Source organism: Procambarus clarkii, chromosome 28 (assembly GCF_040958095.1).
Source record: "Procambarus clarkii isolate CNS0578487 chromosome 28, FALCON_Pclarkii_2.0, whole genome shotgun sequence".
Taxonomy (NCBI): Eukaryota; Metazoa; Arthropoda; class Malacostraca; order Decapoda; family Cambaridae; genus Procambarus; species Procambarus clarkii.
Window position 1 is genome coordinate 40,752,310 of NC_091177.1, and position 18,915 is coordinate 40,771,224.

At 47.5% G+C, this 18,915-nt stretch overlaps 1 protein-coding gene across 1 annotated transcript in view; it reads left to right on the plus strand.

Moving 5' to 3' along the window:
- Positions 1–5,050, plus strand: part of LOC138369462 (uncharacterized) — a 40,116-nt gene extending 35,066 nt beyond the window's left edge. The window contains exons 4-5 of the mRNA XM_069332712.1: positions 3,668–3,723; positions 3,807–5,050. Coding sequence (XP_069188813.1) covers positions 3,668–3,723; positions 3,807–5,050 — 1,300 coding nt within the window. The remainder of the gene's footprint in view (positions 1–3,667; positions 3,724–3,806) is intronic.
- The last annotated feature ends 13,865 nt before the right edge of the window (positions 5,051–18,915 follow it).

Here is an 18,915-nt window from a genome sequence, read left to right on the forward strand (position 1 = left end):
ATTTTTGTTGCCTTGTCGTAGAATTCAATTAACCCTGTGAGGCAGGACTTGCCATCCCTGAACCTATGTTGATGCTGTGTTACAAAGTTCTTTCGCTCCACATGTTCCACTAGCGTTCTTCGCACAATCTTCTCCATCAGCTTGCATGGTATACAGGTTAGGGACACTGGCCTGTAGTTCAGTGCCTCCTGTCTTCCCTTGTTGCTAGTAATTTGTTATACACTATGGAGAGTGGCAGGCACAGTGCTTTTGCTCCTTCCCTTCGTATCCAAGACGAGATTCCATCCGGACCTATAGCCTTTGTCACATCCAACTCTAGTAAACACTTCTTTACTTCCTCATTGGTAATCTCAAACTCTCCTAGTGGATCCTGGTTAACTATTCTCCTTTTCTTATCTCTGGAATCTCTCCTTGCTGTAAGTTGAAGACCTCGAATTTCTTATTCAGTTCTTCACACACTTCCTTGTAGTTTGTAGTGAATCCTTCTGCCCCTAGCCTTATATTCATTACTAGTTCCTTTACTGTTGTTTTTCTCCTGATGTGGCTGTGCAGCAATTTAGGTTGAGTCATTACATTGCTTGCGATGTCATTTTCATATTGTCTTTCTGCCTCTCTTCTAATCCTGACATATTCATTCCTGGCATTCTGGTATCTTTCTCTGCTCTCAAGTGTCCTGTTATTCCTATAGTTTCTCCATGCCCTTTTACTTTGCTTTTTAGCTAGGCTATATCTCTGATTAAACCATGGGTTTCTCATCTTCATTTCATTGTTTTCCTTTTGGACTGGGACAAACTTGTTTGGTGCTTCCTTGCATTTGTGCGTGATGAAGTCCATCATGTCTTGGGCCGTCTTTCCCCTGAGCTCTGTTTCCCATATTATATATGTTAGGAATTTTCTTAACTCCTCATAGTTTCCCTTTCAGAATGTCACTTTTTTGTTTTCAGTACCCCTCCTCGAGTTCAAAACCCCCTTCCTCAACCAAATAGTCAAACACCAGTACACTGTGGTCCCTCATTCCCACTGGGGCCTCAAAACCGATTTCCCTTATGTCGGAGTCGTTCAGAGTGAAGACGAGGTCGAGTCTCGCTGGTTCATCGTTTCCTCTCATCCTAGTGGGTTACCTGACATGTTGGCTTAGAAAGTTTCTTGTCGCCACCTCCATTAGTTTGCCTCTCCATGTATCCTCTCCTCCAAACGGTTCCTTGTTCTCCCAGTCAATCCTTCCGTGATTGAAATCTCCCATGATGAGCAGATGGGATCTATTTCAACAGGCAGCAGAGGCTGCTTTCTCAATTATAGTGTTTCTGCCATTTTGTTGTTGTCATACTCTTGCCTTGGTCGTCTGTCATTTGGTGGAGAGTTATATATCACTTCTACTACTACTTTAGGTCCTCCCCATGTCATGGTGCCTGTTATGCAGTCTCTGAATCCCTCGCAGCCCAGGATGACCATCTCCTTGAAGCTTCATTCCTTTCTCATTAGTAGGGCCATTATACCTCCTCCCCATTCTTCCCTCTCTTTCCTTATTACAGTGTAGTCCTGGGGAAACACCGCATTCGTTATGATGTCTAAGAGTTTTGTTTCTGTGAGTGATTACATCTGGGTTCACTTCTTGTGTTCTTTCTCTTAGTTCACTTGCCTTGCTTGTGATCCCATCTATGTTCGAATACATCACCCTGAAGCTGACTCTCTTCCGTCCTTTCTCAGATCCTATTGCTTCCCCTGAAGCAGGGAAACAGGGAGGGACTGGGATGAGAGGGCCTATGAAGGGGGACCTGGGGAATCTAGGGTGTGGGGGGGCTGGGAGGATCTGGTACGGGGAGGGTGGTGTTGGAGGGAGGGCTTAGAGGGTTGGGGAGAAAAGAGGGCTTTTTGGTGGTGGCTTGGAGGTGGGCTGGGTGAGAGGGAGAGGCTTTGGAGAGTGTGGGAGAAGAGGAGGCTTGGGGGGGGGGGTTATGGGAGGAGGGGAGTGGCTTGGGGGAATGGGGGGCTTGAGGGGGGGGGGGGGGAGGGGGGAATAGGGAGTGCCGAGGGGGATGAGGAAACGGGGGGGCTGAGGAGAGTGAGGGAGAAGGGAGGGATAAGGAGGGTGGAGGATACTGGAGGGTTTAGGGGGAGGGCGGGGAGAATGGAGGGCTTGGGGGTGGGGGAGAAGGGACGGCATGGGGGATTTGGGAGGGCTTGGGGGGGTGGGGGGAGTGTGAGTGTGTGTGTGTGTGTGTGTACACACCTATTTGTGCTTGCGGGGGTTGAGCTTTGGCTCTTTGGTCCCGCCTCTCAACTCTCAATCAACTGGTGTACAGATTCCTGAACCTACTGAGCTCTATCATATCTACATTTGAAACTATGTATGGAGTCAGCCTCCACCACATCACTGCCTAATGCATTCCATCCATTAACTACTCTAACACTGAAAAAGTTCCTTCTAACGTCTCTGTGGCTCATGTGGGTACTCAGTTTCCACCTGTGTCCCCTTGTTCCCGTCCCACCAGTGTTGAATAGTTTATCCTTGTTTACCCGGCCGATTCCTCTGAGGATTTTGTAGGTTGTGATCATGTCTCCCCTTACTCTTCTGTCTTCTAGTGTCGTAAGGTGCATTTCCCGCAGCCTTTCCTCATAACTCATGCCTCTTAGTTCTGGGACTAGTCTAGTGGCATACCGTTGGACTTTTTCCAGCTTCGTCTTGTGCTTGACAAGATACGGGCTCCATGCTGGGGCCGCATACTCCAGGATTGGTCTTACATATGTGGTGTACAAGATTATGAATGATTCCTTACACAGGTTCCTAAACGCTGTTCTGATGTTAGCCAGCCTCGCATATGCCGCAGACATTATTCTCTTTATGTGGGCTTCAGGAGACAGGTTTGGTGTGATATCAACTCCTAGATCTTTCTCTTTGTCCGTTTCATTAAGTACTTCATCTCCTATTCTGTATCCTGTGTCTGGCCTCCCGTTTCCACTGCCTAGTTTCATTACTTTGCATTTACTCGGGTTGAACTTCAACAGCCATTTGTTGGACCATTCAGTCAGTCTGTCTAGGTCATCTTGTAGCCTCCTACTATCGTCCTCAGTTTCACTCCTCCTGTGTGTGTACTCACCTATTTGTACTCAGCTATTTGTGCTTGCGGGGGTTGAGCTTTGGCTCTTTGGTCCCGCCTCTCAACTGTCAATCAACTGGTGTACAGATTCCTGAGCCTACTGGGCTCTATCATATCTACATTTGAAGGCTCTATCATATGTGTGTGTGTGTGTGTGTGTGTGTGTGTGTGTGTGTGTGTGTGTGTGTGTGTGTGTGTGTGTGTGTGTGTGTGTGTGTGTGTGTGTGTGTGTGTGTGTGTGTGTGTGTGTGTGTGTGTGTGTGTGTGTGTGTGTGTGTGTGTGTGTGTGTGTGTGTGTGTGTGTGTGTGTGAGTGTGTATGTGTGTGTGTGTGTGTGTGTATGCACGGCGTGATGTGTGACTCAAGATGTAACCCTAAAATGTACTAGAAAAGTCTTGGATATTATGACACCAGGCCAGGGCTGCTGGGCCTTCACAATCACTAAGCACGCCTCCATTCTATTGAGCACGAAAGTTTGTCTGAAACAAAATGTCTCTCAGGCTCACATCTTTTTCTGGGCTAATTATAAGGCACGGAATTCTATTGTTTTTTGTTCTCAAATGTTTTAGTGTGCAGCGAGATTTTGTGTGCGAGAGTGTCGCTCAGTGTCAGTCAGGAAGTGCTGGTAAGTGGGAGCGTAGCGTCACCACGTCCAACACTCCCGTGTATAATTCACTATAAGGTCTGGTCCTGTCAATGTGATCACAGGTGTACGAACTCTCTCCCGCTTCCTCTCCCGGCGGGTAATCACCTGCTGCAGCAGCCCCCTCCTGCTGCCGCAGCCCCCTCCTGCTGCAGCAGCCCCCTCCTGCTGCAGCAGCCCCCTCCTGCTGCAGCAGCCCCTCCTGCTACAGCAGCCCCCTCCTGCTGCAGCAGCCTCCTCCTGCTGCAGCAGCCCCCTCCTGCTGCAGCAGCCCCCTCCTGCTGCAGCAGCCCCCTCCTGCTGCAGCAGCCCCCTCCTGCTGCAGCAGCCCCCTCCTGCTGCAGCAGCCCCCTCCTGCTGCAGCAGCCCCCTCCTGCTGCAGCAGCCCCCTCCTACTGCAGCAGCCCCCTCCTGCTGCAGCAGCCCCCTCCTGCTGCAGCAGCCCCCTCCTGCTGCAGCAGCCCCCTCCTGCTGCAGCAGCCCCCTCCTGCTGCAGCAGCCCCCTCCTGCTGCAGCAGCCCCCTCCTACTGCAGCAGCCCCCTCGTGCTGCAGCAGCCCCCTCCTGCTGCCGCAGCCCCCTCCTGCTGCAGCAGCCCCCTCCTGCTGCCGCAGCCCCCTCCTGCTGCAGCAGCCCCCTCCTGCTGCAGCAGCCCCCTCCTACTGCAGCAGCCCCCTCGTGCTGCAGCAGCCCCCTCCTGCTGCAGCAGCCCCCTCCTACTGCAGCAGCCCCCTCCTGCTGCAGCAGCCCCCTCCTGCTGCAGCAGCCCCCTCCTACTGCAGCAGCCCCCTCGTGCTGCAGCAGCCCCCTCCTGCTGCAGCAGCCCCCTCCTACTGCAGCAGCCCCCTCGTGCTGCAGCAGCCCCCTCTTGCTGCCGCAGCCCCCTCCTGCTGCAGCAGCCCCCTCCTGCTGCCGCAGCCCCCTCCTGCTGCAGCAGCCCCCTCCTGCTGCAGCAGCCCCCTCCTACTGCAGCAGCCCCCTCGTGCTGCAGCAGCCCCCTCCTGCTGCAGCAGCCCCCTCCTACTGCAGCAGCCCCCTCGTGCTGCAGCAGCCCCCTCCTGCTGCAACAGCCCCCTCCTACTGCAGCAGCCCCCTCGTGCTGCAGCAGCCCCCTCCTGCTGCAGCAGCCTCCTCCTGCTGCAGCAGCCCCCTCCTGCTGCAGCAGCCCCCTCCTGCTGCAGCAGCCCCCTCCTGCTGCAGCAGCCCCCTCCTGCTGCAGCAGCCCCCTCCTGCTACAGCAGCCCCCTCCTGCTGCAGCAGCCCCCTCCTGCTCACTAATTACGGTGCCAGTGTTTATCTCGCTGCGTTAACTTAACAAAACTCTTCCTGCCATGATTTCCTGTTTGTATTGACCGCGTCGCTTTTGTCTCGCGGAATTGTTCTGTTTTCTCTATACATTTCCAAGTGTCATTATAACCAAAGCTGTTTTGCACACAATTTCAATATATTTTTATTAAGCAATTTCTCATCATATTGAATGATAAAATAGTCAAAGAGACCGAATATTTGTACAACAAAATATATCTTTCTTCTTTTAGATTTTGAAAACCACATGTTTCTTTGTCGTACACTGTGAGTATGTTGGTGATCCTCTGTCGTACACTGTGTGTATGTTGGTGATCCTCTGTCGTACACTGTGTGTATGTTGGTGATCCTCTGTCGTACACTGTGTGTATATTGGTGATCCTCTGTCGTACACTGTGAGTATATTGGTGATCCTCTGTCGTATACTGTGAGTATGTTGGTGATCCTCTGTCGTACACTGTGAGTATGTTGGTGATCCTCTGTCGTACACTGTGAGTATGTTGGTGATCCTCTGTCGTACACTGTGAGTATATTGGTGATCCTCTGTCGTACACTGTGAGTATGTTGGTGATCCTCTGTCGTACACTGTGTGTATATTGGTGATCCTCTGTCGTGCACTGTGTGTATATTGGTGATCCTCTGTCGTACACTGTGAGTATGTTGGTGATCCTCTGTCGTACACTGTGAGTATATTGGTGATCCTCTGTCGTACACTGTGAGTATATTAGTGATCCTCTGTCGTACACTGTGAGTATATTGGTGATCCTCTCTGCGTACATTTTTTTTATTTATATATATTTATATACAAGAGTTCTTACATTCTTGCAAAGCCACTAGCTTTAACCTGTAAAACAATAGGTCCTTAATCCAACTTTCGCGCTCCCGGCAAGCAAGAAAAAAAACTAGCCCAAGTGTGCGCGGCGTTTCGGGCGATCGAGCGGCAACACTGAAAAGTGTATACTCTGTTGATGGCAGGGCCGGTGTGGTATCCTAATAAGAGAATATACTGAGTTTGGGACTATGGACAGGATAATTGAACTCCGACTTAGTAATTATATATCATCCACACAAGCTGAACTGCAGGCCATTCTGGCGTGTTTGGAGGAAGTACGTCATGATGACAAAAATGTTTTTGTATTTGTCGATAGCCGAGGAGCACTTGATCCCTTAAACAGTCGAAACCCAGTCTTCATGTCCATAGTTGAGGATTGTAAGAAAAGGATAACTGAGATACAGCTGAAAGGTCATAGTGTGAAATTCATGTGGATTCCATCTCATGTTGGAATAGTGTTCAACAAGGTGGCGGATGACTTGGCCAAACGTGCCACATCAAAACCACAAGTTGACATTGAATGTGAATTCACAATGAGACAAATAAGAAGCAAAATCAGAAATATTCAGGCACAGGCAGAAGTGGAGAGGAGAAGTATAATGTATGAGAGAAGTCAAACCTTGCAACACTACATGTATGTGAGTCAAAACACTCATTTCACTTATGGTAAAAGGAGAAATGCTTGGAGTGACTCTGTGTACATGCGGCTTAGGCTTGGGTACAAATATTACTGGGAATATGGGATAGGTGTTCATGATAATGACACGAAGTGTAAACTATGTGGTATGTTAAGGTCTCACACCCTTGCCCATTATGTTCTTGATTGTCCGTTGATTAATGTATATAGAAACACTGAGATAAGGACTGTTCCTGAACAAATAGCCTGGATGTGTCACAACGGAAAGATTGATGATATTCTTGAGAGATATTAGAATTTTGCACCAAGACTGTAATTTTTTGTTGAATGTCTCTTGCAAATTGTCTATACAGTATACCTCGGTCATAAAAGTATTGGTGTGTACGTCTGGTACCATACTACTTGTGAAGGAGGAAATGTATATGTTTACCTCTCAGACTGTTTGGTAATATGTTTATTGTTTGTGATGTGTTTATATGTATGTATTAACACGATGTACTGAATGGGGTGAGAATAGCTTGAGCTACCTCATCCCTTTGTGTGTATTTTACCTCATTAAACTTATTTCAATTTCAATTTCAATTTCAATTTCTTTTCACTGTCCTGACATTGTCGCTTAGTCAGTTTTCCCCGGCCTGGATATGAACCCAGGTTAAATCGCTCGCGAAGCACTGGGCGAGTGTGTTCCCGCCAAACACACACCGAAACTACGACGTTGGTACAACGTTCGAACAAGTTTTAACACCTCCTAACCAGTTATAACAACCAATATAGCAAGTTGTAACAACGTTCTAATACGTCATAGACACGTTAAGCCAAGATGTAACAACTTTATTACAAGTTGTAACAAGCGGAAAATAGAGACAGTTTCGGTTTGTGTTTCCAGGGTTACCACTGCGCCATGGGGACCATGTATACTCACCTAGTTGTACTCCCCTACTTCTGCTTGATCGGGGTTGAGCTTTGGCTATTTGGTCCCGCCTCTCTACTGTCAATCAACTGGTTGATTGAGTCAACCAGTTGATTGACTGTCACCCATCCAGTCAATCAACTGGCTGTCAATCAGAAAATATTTTTATTGTCTCTGTGGCTCATTTGAATACTAAGTTTCCATCTGTGTCCCCTTGTTGATTTTCTTCCATATTAAATAGTTTGTCTTTGTCCACCCTGTCAATTCCTCTGAGAATTGTGTAGGTGGTGATCATTCTTCTCTAAATATTTGGTTTCCAGCGACGTGAGGTTTATTACCCGTAGCCTTTCCTCGTAACTCATACCTCTCAGCTCTAGGACTAGTCTAGTGGCATACATCTGATATCTTCTCTAGTTTTGCCCAGTGTTTACTGTGACTCCAGGCTGGAGCTGCATACTCCATGAGTGGTCTAACATTTGTGGTGTACAAAGTTTTGAATAACTTCTTCCATAAGTTTCTGAAGACATGTCTTATATTGGCCGATCTAGCATATGCTGCTGATGATATCCTTTTGCCATGGGCCTCTGGGGAAAGGTTCCGTGTGATATCAACCCCCAGATCTTTCTCTCTATTTGTCACTTGCAGGATTTCACCTCCCAGATGGTACCTTGTGTTCAGCCTCCTGCTCCCTTTGTCTAATTTTATTACTTTACACTTTCACGAGTTAAACTTTAGTAGCCATTTCCTAGACCATCCGTCCAATTTGTCCAGGTCGTCCTGTTGTGTCTGTCTATCATCATCTGTCTTGATTCTTCTCATAATTTTTGCATCTACAGCAAACATTGAGAGGAATAAGTCTACGCCCTCTGGATGATCGCTTACATATATAAAACCTGATGGGTCTAAGTACAGAACCCTGTGTGATTCCGCTGCTGACATCTCGCTACTCTGATGTCTTTCTTTCAACAGTCACTCGCTTTATTCTGTTGCTAAGATAGTCCCTTATCCACTGGAACACCTTCTCTCTTATTCTTGCCACTTTTACTTAAGTCTCTTATGAGGCACTGAGGCAAAGGCTTTCTGACAGTTTAAGAAAATGCAGCTTGCCCACCCTTTTCTTTCGTGCCTATTTTTTGTCACCTGGTCATAGAATTATATTAAACCTGCGAGGAATGATTTACCATCCCTGAACCCATACTGGTGATGTGCTAAAAAGCTCCTTCACTCTAAATGTTCTACGAACGACTTCTACATGATCTTCCTCATCACCTTGCATGGTATAAAATTTAGGGAAACTGACCTGTAATTAAGTGCCTCTTGCCTGTCACCCTTTTTGTATTATAGGACTACATTAGTTGTCTTCCAGCTTTCTGGTAGGTCTCCTATTTCCAGTGACGTGTTATGCACCATAGAGAGTGGGGCACAGTGTACTACTGGACCCCTCTCTGTGTCTATGGTATGAGTCTGTCAGGCCCAACAGCCTGTCACTTTCAGCTCCAACAGAATCCTTATGATATCATCCCTGGTAAGCTACGATTCCTCCAAGGTTGCTTCGCTTATCGCCTCCTCTCTTAGTACAAGGTTTAGTACAAGCCTCATCTCTTAGTACTTTTTCTCCTTCCTCTGTTGTGAAGACTACTGGAATCTCTTGTTGAGTTCTTCACACACCTGATTGTCATTCTTTGTGTATCTATTCTCCCCTTTCTCAGTTTCATCACTTGTTCCTTCACTGCTGTTTTCCTCCTGACGTGGCTGTGGAGCATCTTTGGTTGGGTCTTGGGTTTACTCATGATGTAATTTTCATACTGTCTCTCTGCTTCTCTCCTCACTCTGAGGTACTCATTCCTGGCCCTCTGGTATCTCTCCCTGCTCTCTGGTGTTCTGTTATTCCTGTAGTTTCTCCATGTACTTGTACTCAGTTGCTTCGCTTTCTTACATGCCTGATTGAACTCTGGATTCTTCTGTTGCATTTAAATTTTCTTCTTTTGCGCCGGGATAAACCTGTCGGTAGCATCCTTATGATTCTGCATGAAGTAGTCCATCATATCTTGTACAGTCTTTTGTCAGAGTTCTGTTTCCCATAGTATTCCCATTAGGAAGTTCCTCATCTCATCTTTGTTTCCACTTCGGTAAGCCAGCCTTTTCCAATTCTAATCCCTTTCTTGAATAGGTTATCAATACTATCCACTACTTCCACTAATTTGTGTATCAATGGTCCTTTGCCGAACAATATATGTATATTAGTGGTCGTCTGCAGTACCTTGCGTGTATATAAGTGAACCTCTGGTGTACAATGTGTGTGTATATTAGTGGACGTCTGCCGCGAGTGATATGGGAATTTACGGTCCACTACTATACATGGTGTGGTTGTGTATGGTTCTTTGGTCCCTTACAGTACACGGTGTGGTCATATACGATCCTCCGCCATTCATGGTGTGGTTATATATTGGGCTCTACCATACATGTGATGTTATGGTCATATCATATACTATACATGGTATGTTCTTGTATGGTCCTTTATAATACAGAGTGTGGTTCTTTAAGAAACAAAACATCTGCTACCACCCACCACCACCACTGTTGCTACCACCCACCTCCACCACGGCAAATACGACCCACCTTCACCATGGCTACTACCACCCACCTCCACCACAGCTGCTACCACCCACCACCACCACTGCTGCTACCATCCACCACCACCACTGTTGCTACCACCCACCTCCACAACTGCTGCTACCACCCAAGACCACGGCTGCTACCACCCACCTCCACCACGGCAAATACGACCCACCTTCACCATGGCTACTACCACCCACCTCCACCACTGCCGCTACCACCCACCTCCACCACAGCTGCTACCACCCACCTCCACCACTGCTGCTACTACCCACCTCCACCACTGCTGCTACCTCCCACCTCCACCACAGCTGCTACCTCCCACCTCCACCACTGCTGCTACCACCCACCACCACCACTGCTGCTACCACCCACCTCCACCACAGCTGCTACCACCCACCTCCACCACTGCTGCTACCACCCACCTCCACCACGGCTGTTACCACCCACCTCCACCACTACTGCTACCATCCACCACCACCACTGCTGCTACCACCCACCACCACCACTGAAGCTACCACCCACCACCACCACTGAAGCTACCACCCACCTCCACCACTGCTGCTACCACCCACCTCCACCACTGCTGCTACCACCCACCTCCACCACTGCCGCTACCACCCACCTACACCACTGCTGCTACCACCCACCTCCACCACTGCCGCTACCACCCACCTCCACCACTGCCGCTACCACCCACCTACACCACTGCTGCTACCCACCACCACCACTGCTGCTACCATCCACCACCACCATGGCTGCTACCACCCACCTCCACCACTGCTGCTACCACCCACCTCCACCACTGCTGCTACCACCCACCTCCACCACTGCTGCTACCACCCACCTACACCACTGCTGCTACCACCCACCACCACCACTGAAGCTACCACCCACCTCCACAACTGCTGCTACCACCCACCTCCACCACTGCTGCTACCACCCACCTCCACCACTGCCGCTACCACCCACCTACACCACTGCTGCTACCACCCACCTCCACCACTGCCGCTACCACCCACCTCCACCACTGCTGCTACCACCCACCTCCACCACTGCTGCTACCACCCACCTACACCACTGCCGCTACCACCCACCTACACCACTGCTGCTACCCACCACCACCACTGCTGCTACCATCCAACCACCATGGCTGCTACCACCCACCTCCACCACTGCTGCTACCACCCACCTCCACCACTGCTGCTACCACCCACCTCCACCACTGCTGCTACCACCCACCTACACCACTGCCGCTACCACCCACCTACACCACGGCTGCTACCCACCACCACCACTGCTGCTACCATCCACCACCACCATGGCTGCTACCACCCACCTTCACCACTGCTGCTACCACCCACCTCCACCACTGCTGCTACCACCCACCTCCACCACTGCCGCTACCACCCACCTCCACCACTGCTGCTACCACCCACCTACACCACTGCTGCTACCACCCACCTTCACCACTGCCGCTACCACCCACCACCACCACTGCTGCTACCACCCACCTCCACCACTGCCGCTACCACCCACCTCCACCACTGCTGCTACCACCCACCTCCACCACTGCTGCTACCACCCACCTCCACCACTGCTACCACCCACCTCCACCACTGCTGCTACCACCCACCTCCACCACTGCTGCTACCACCCACCTCCACCACGGCTGTTACCACCCACCTCCACCACTGCTGCTACCACCCACCTCCACCACTGCTGCTACCACCCACCACCACCACTGCTGCTACCACCCACCTCCACCACTGCTGCTACCACCCACCTCCACCACTGCTGCTACCACCCACCACCACCACTGCTGCTACCACCCACCTCCACCACTGCTGCTACCACCCACCTCCACCACAGCTGCTACCACCCACCTCCACCACTGCTGCTACCACCCACCTCCACCACTGCCGCTACCACCCACCTACACCACTGCTGCTACCACCCACCTCCACCACTGCCGCTACCACCCACCTCCACCACTGCCGCTACCACCCACCTACACCACTGCTGCTACCCACCACCACCACTGCTGCTACCATCCACCACCACCATGGCTGCTACCACCCACCTCCACCACTGCTGCTACCACCCACCTCCACCACTGCTGCTACCACCCACCTCCACCACTGCTGCTACCACCCACCTACACCACTGCTGCTACCACCCACCACCACCACTGAAGCTACCACCCACCTCCACCACTGCTGCTACCACCCACCTCCACCACTGCTGCTACCACCCACCTCCACCACTGCCGCTACCACCCACCTACACCACTGCTGCTACCACCCACCTCCACCACTGCCGCTACCACCCACCTCCACCACTGCTGCTACCACCCACCTCCACCACTGCTGCTACCACCCACCTCCACCACTGCTGCTACCACCCACCTACACCACTGCCGCTACCACCCACCTACACCACTGCTGCTACCCACCACCACCACTGCTGCTACCATCCACCACCACCATGGCTGCTACCACCCACCTCCACCACTGCTGCTACCACCCACCTCCACCACTGCTGCTACCACCCACCTCCACCACTGCTGCTACCACCCACCTACACCACTGCCGCTACCACCCACCTACACCACGGCTGCTACCCACCACCACCACTGCTGCTACCATCCACCACCACCATGGCTGCTACCACCCACCTCCACCACTGCTGCTACCACCCACCTCCACCACTGCTGCTACCACCCACCTCCACCACTGCCGCTACCACCCACCTCCACCACTGCTGCTACCACCCACCTACACCACTGCTGCTACCACCCACCTTCACCACTGCCGCTACCACCCACCACCACCACTGCTGCTACCACCCACCTCCACCACTGCCGCTACCACCCACCTCCACCACTGCTGCTACCACCCACCTCCACCACTGCCGCTACCACCCACCTCCACCACTGCTGCTACCACCCACCTCCACCACTGCTACCACCCACCTCCACCACTGCTGCTACCACCCACCTCCACCACTGCTGCTACCACCCACCTCCACCACGGCTGTTACCACCCACCTCCACCACTGCTGCTACCACCCACCTCCACCACTGCTGCTACCACCCACCACCACCACTGCTGCTACCACCCACCTCCACCACTGCTGCTACCACCCACCACCACCACTGCTGCTACCACCCACCTCCACCACTGCTGCTACCACCCACATCCACCACAGCTGCTACCACCCACCTCCACCACTGCTGCTACCACCCACCTCCACCACTGCTGCTACCACCCACCTCCATCACTGCTGCTACCACCCACCACCACCACTGCTGCTACCACCCATCTCCACCACTGCTGCTACCACCCACCTCCACCACTGCTGCTACCACCCACCTCCACCACAGCTGCTACCACCCACCTCCACCACTGCTGCTACCACCCACCTCCACCACTGCTGCTACCACCCACCACCACCACTGCCGCTACCACCCACCTCTACCACTGCTGCTACCCCCCACCTCCACCACTGCCGCTACCACCCACCTCCACCACTGCTGCTACCACCCACCTCTACCACTGCTGCTACCCCCCACCTCCACCACTGCCGCTACCACCCACCTCCACCACTGCCGCTACCACCCACCTCCACCACTGCTGCTACCACCCACCTCCACCACAGCTGCTACCACCCACCTCCACCACAGCTGCTACCACCCACCTCCACCACAGCTGCTACCACCCACCTCCACCACAGCTGCTACCACCCACCTCCACCACAGCTGCTACCACCCACCTCCACCACAGCTGCTACCACCCACCTCCACCACTGCTGCTACCACCCACCTCCACCACAGCTGCTACCACCCACCTCCACCACAGCTGCTACCACCCACCTCCACCACAGCTGCTACCACCCACCTCCACCACAGCTGCTACCACCCACCTCCACCACTGCTGCTACCACCCACCTCCACCACAGCTGCTACCACCCACCTCCACCACAGCTGCTACCACCCACCTCCACCACTGCCGCTACCACCCACCTCCACCACTGCCGCTACCACCCACCTCCACCACTGCTGCAGTAGTGGAAACTGGGACTACGAGGGACCGTTTTCAACGGCCCCTCGTAGTCCGTCATTTTCTGTTACCCCAGCGCGTGTTAGCCTTATAGTTCGTGACAATTTCGCTCAAGGGGATTAAATGGCCCCTCGTATTCATTTCTATTTTCCGTTACCCCCAGCGAGTGATCACTCGTCTCCAGGTATTAGCATTTCGCTCAAGGGGAATTTAAAAGCTGGTCTGTGCGTTTTGCGTTGCCCTGGCAACATCCCGACTGCAGCATATAACACATCAAATACTGCAGCATATCATAAATTCAGTATACTTATATACGAACTACAATGAGTAATAGTAAGCCTCTTATGTTTTTGAAATAGGCCTTCTGCAATTGCCTTCATTCTAAGGTCTTCATTCCTAATGCGGTGCTGTCCACCAATGAGTGCATAGCTTTTTGCCGACGTTCTACATGCGGTTCCTAGGAGGTACACACACACTAGTATAATCTCTTAATCGCTTGCAATACCTCAACTGTACTCTGTGTTTCATCACAGGCGATATTCGGATACCTTTGCTCATATTTTCTGTTATTCAATTCACAAGCTCTACCATACCAACCTGACCTAACTTTTTATAAAGCAAAAAAAAAAATACATTCTACAGACCCGTTGTTGTTTAGCGACTAACTAACCTTTCTGACTAACCTTAGTCAGAAAGGATTATGAATCACTAAAACTATACAGTTATCATTACCCAATTTTCCTTATCCTAAACCATAACTGGAGGGTTTAGACCCCCCTTACCTCGAAATTATAGCATAGGGTAATTAAAAATTATAGGGGTTAATTAGGGATATGATAAGTTAATATGTGAAAATATAGTCCTACCTTATATATATAGTAAAATATCGAGGTAAGGGGGGGTCTAAACCTCCTAGTTATGGTTTAGGATAAGGAAAATTGGGTAATGATAATTGTATAGTTTTAGTGATTCATAACCCTCTCTGACTAAGGTTAGGTTAAGGATGGTTAAGTTCAACTTATGTAGAGAAAAATTCCCAATATTAACATATTTTCCATTAACCCCCCAGGTAATAGAGGTTAGGTTGGGGATGGTGGAATTAATGTGAAAAACAAAAAAACATGGCTATGAATATGATGCAATATTGAACCAAGATCCATGCATCAGAGGTTAGATCCAGGGCGGGTGAGTTGATGCACAAACAACACTTTTCCCCATAAATACGATAAATTTGAAGTTAGATAAAGGGAGGTTAGGTCCAGGACAACTGGGTTGATGTGTAGAAGCCAAACACTTATCCAACTATATTGCTGCAATATTGAACATAAATCAAAGTTTAATAGGCGAGGGGTAGTTAGGTTCATATCCAAAACATCACTTTTCTACGAATATGAATACAATGTTCAACAAAGATCCAAGCAGGTTAGGCACAGTGTGGTTAGGTTCATATCCAAAAACTTCACTTTTCCAAGAATATAGATATAATATTTAACAACGCTCCAAGACCTCTGCAAGTTAGGCGCGGGGCAGTTAGGTTCATATCCAAAAAACATCACTTTTCTGAGTATATGTCGTATCAGAGGTTAGGTCCGAGGTGGTTGATTTGTGCTAATTTTGAGGAAAAATACCTATTAATAACATACTTCACATAATATTATATTAGAAAATTAGTTGTAATCTAGGGTATAATGGGGAGTTAGGAATAGACATTAACAGCTCCTAACAGTCAACTCGTGCTCTGGATGTGATATGCATAGGTACATTTAGTAGAACTGGGGGTTTTGGTTTGATACAATTAGGACAAATTTAGTGGAATTGACACAAATTGGGATAATTTGGATGAATTTACCTCATGCTGTGTTAGGATAGGTTAGGTTAGGTCTGGTTTGTTGATGGTAAACTAATCTGGAAAATTGGAAATAGCTAGATGGACACAGCACTAGCTCTATGAAAATGGTCTTGGGAATGGGGAATGTTGTGCCAAGACTTGATGTTGGATATTGGAAGTTTAGATGGAATAGGTCAAAAGGGGGTAAAAATGGGCTTTGGCTGCGCTATGATACAAAATATTTTGGGATATTTGGTAGAAATTGTCTTAAATTAGGCTGAATTTAGGTGGGATAGCTTAAATTTCCCCAACTTTAATCAAATTTAGCTTTGGATATGTTAGGTTAGGTTACGTTAGGTGAGGGTGTCTAGGGTAGGTTGGAATAGGCGAAAACTTGACTAAAATGGACATTGGGTATGCTATGTTACAAAACATTTGGGTACATATGGTGGAAATTGGCGTAAATTAGGTTTGAATTTAGGTTGGGCAGCATAAATTTTACCAACTTTTAATAATATCTAGCTTTGTATATGTTAGGATAGGTTAGGTAGGGTTGTGTAGGGTAGATTGGAATAGGTGAAAACTCGGCTAAAATGGACTTTTGGCAGTGCTATGATACAAAACATTTGGGAAAATTTGGTGGAAATTGACTTAAATTAGGTGGGATGGCTTAAATTAAACCATCTTTAATCAATCTAGCTTTGGATATGTTAGGTCTGGTTAGGTTGGAATAGGTGAAAATTTGGCTAAAATGGGCTTTGGCTGCGCTATGTTAAAAAACATTTTTGGGTATATTTGTGGAAATTGTCTTAAATTAGGTTACATTTAGATGGGATAGTACAAATTTCGCCAAATTTAATCAAATCTAGCTTTGGATATGCTAGTCCAGGTTAGGTGAGGTTGTGTAGGGTAGGATATATAATATCTTAAGGGTAATGAACTAACATATACAATTTTTTTTTATTTAGCTATTTCGGGGTTCTAGCTATAGCTAACTCATGTATTGACAGAGGTGACATAGGCTTGTATGTGAGGATATAGGATGCTCATATTAAGTTAGTTTAGCTTTTGCTAGGTTGAATTTGGTTAAATTTCTTTAGTATAAGTATAATTTTTGATAGATTTAGATGAATTTAGGTCCTAATTGGTTGCATTTTTTATAGGATATAGTAAATTTGATTAAAATTATCGTAGAATTTACTAACTTCACCAAACCTCGCCTGTCCCTAACATAACTAAGGCTAGACCAGTAACCAATAAATCTGTTTGAGGGTTTGTCTAAATAAATATGGGTGACTTAATTGAAGAGGATGTAACAAGAGGGGTATTAATATGGTATTAAAAACAATGGACATATGCTAGATGAATAATTTAGCACTAATAATGTTGAAACATCTATGGTAAATGTGTTTTTATATTGAGCTCATAGGATGTCAGACTTGCCATTCATTCATGTGAAATTCTGACTTTTTGGGGGTTGATTAAACTCGGCATATTATAAATGATGACCAAAACATACGTAGAAAAAATATGATGTCATTTGTGTATTGTTTTACTTAGTTGATTGAGATTGTGACTGTGCAAATAGCACAATTATTATACTTGTGCAAGTTGTGAATTAATTGTGCAGATTTTGTATTTTGCATAAGTTGTATGATGATTGCAATTATGTATTAATTATATTCCTACAAATTGTGTATTGTTTGTGCAAGTTGTGTATTAATTGTGCATGTTTTGTATGTGTATTTGTGGAATTGAGTAGTTGTGTTCATATTTGGGTTAGTTGTGTATTGATTATATTTTGTGCAAGTTGTGTATTAATTGTGCATATGTTGTAATTGTATTTGTGTGTATTGTGGATTTGTGCTAGTTCCATATTTAAATATTTGGGCTAATTATGTGTTGTATGTATTTGTGCTCGGGGATATGCATTTTGACTGCATTTATGCAAGTTGTGCAATAATAGTTATGAAAGATGCATAATATTTGTGCAAGTTGTGAATTAATTGCACATGTTGTATGATTGTATATGGACGAATTGTGTATTTACACCTGTTGTGTATTGATTGTCATTGTGCGAGTTATGTAATTATATAGCAAGTTTGCTTGTATTAATTGTGCAAAGTGTGTAATGATTTGTAATAATTACACAATTTGTGAAATAACTGTCCATGTTTTACAATTGTTTTGTGCGAACAGTGTATTTATGCAAGTTGTGTTTTTAATTTCCTGAAGTGGGAATGGTGCGACTGTATTTTTTTTTTTTGTGCGAATTGTGTATTTTGTGTAAGTTCTGTATATGTAATCGGAAAAAAATAGATCTTCATGTGCAAGTGTGAAAGTGTATGTTGGTTTATGAGAGAATGCATGGGGATTTTGAGAAAATAATGTTAGTGAAATTGTGTAATTTTAGTGAAAGCGCATTTTTGATTGTCTAAATGTATAAGCAATTTGCTATATTTGTGCAAATACCATACATTGTGTAAATGTCATACTCTGAGTGTACATGCAATATTTGTGTAAATGGTATATTTTTGTGTGCAACTGACATATTTTTGTCTATAAATGACATATTTTTGTGTGAGAATGGTATATTTTGAGTGTAAATAATATTTTTGAGTGTAAATAATATTTTTGAGTGTAAATAATATTTTTGAGTGTAAATAATATTTTTGAGTGTAAATAATATTTTTGTGCACAAATGACATATTTGTTATGCAAATGTTGTATTTTCTGTGTAAATGGAATTTAGTGTGAAAATGCTTTGTGCTTAAAATGCTATATATTGAGTGTAAATGTGCATGTGTTTTATAATGGGGCTAACTGAAATCTTGTTCTTAAATACATTTTAGGGTTTCATATAGCATAAATTGCGATGCTACATTCGGATAGCTATTTGATGAATGCGAGGACAATTGACTAGCCTATGAACACAGCTACTAATCCGCTGAGATGCCAGATGTATGGTAACTACTTGCGGATTATA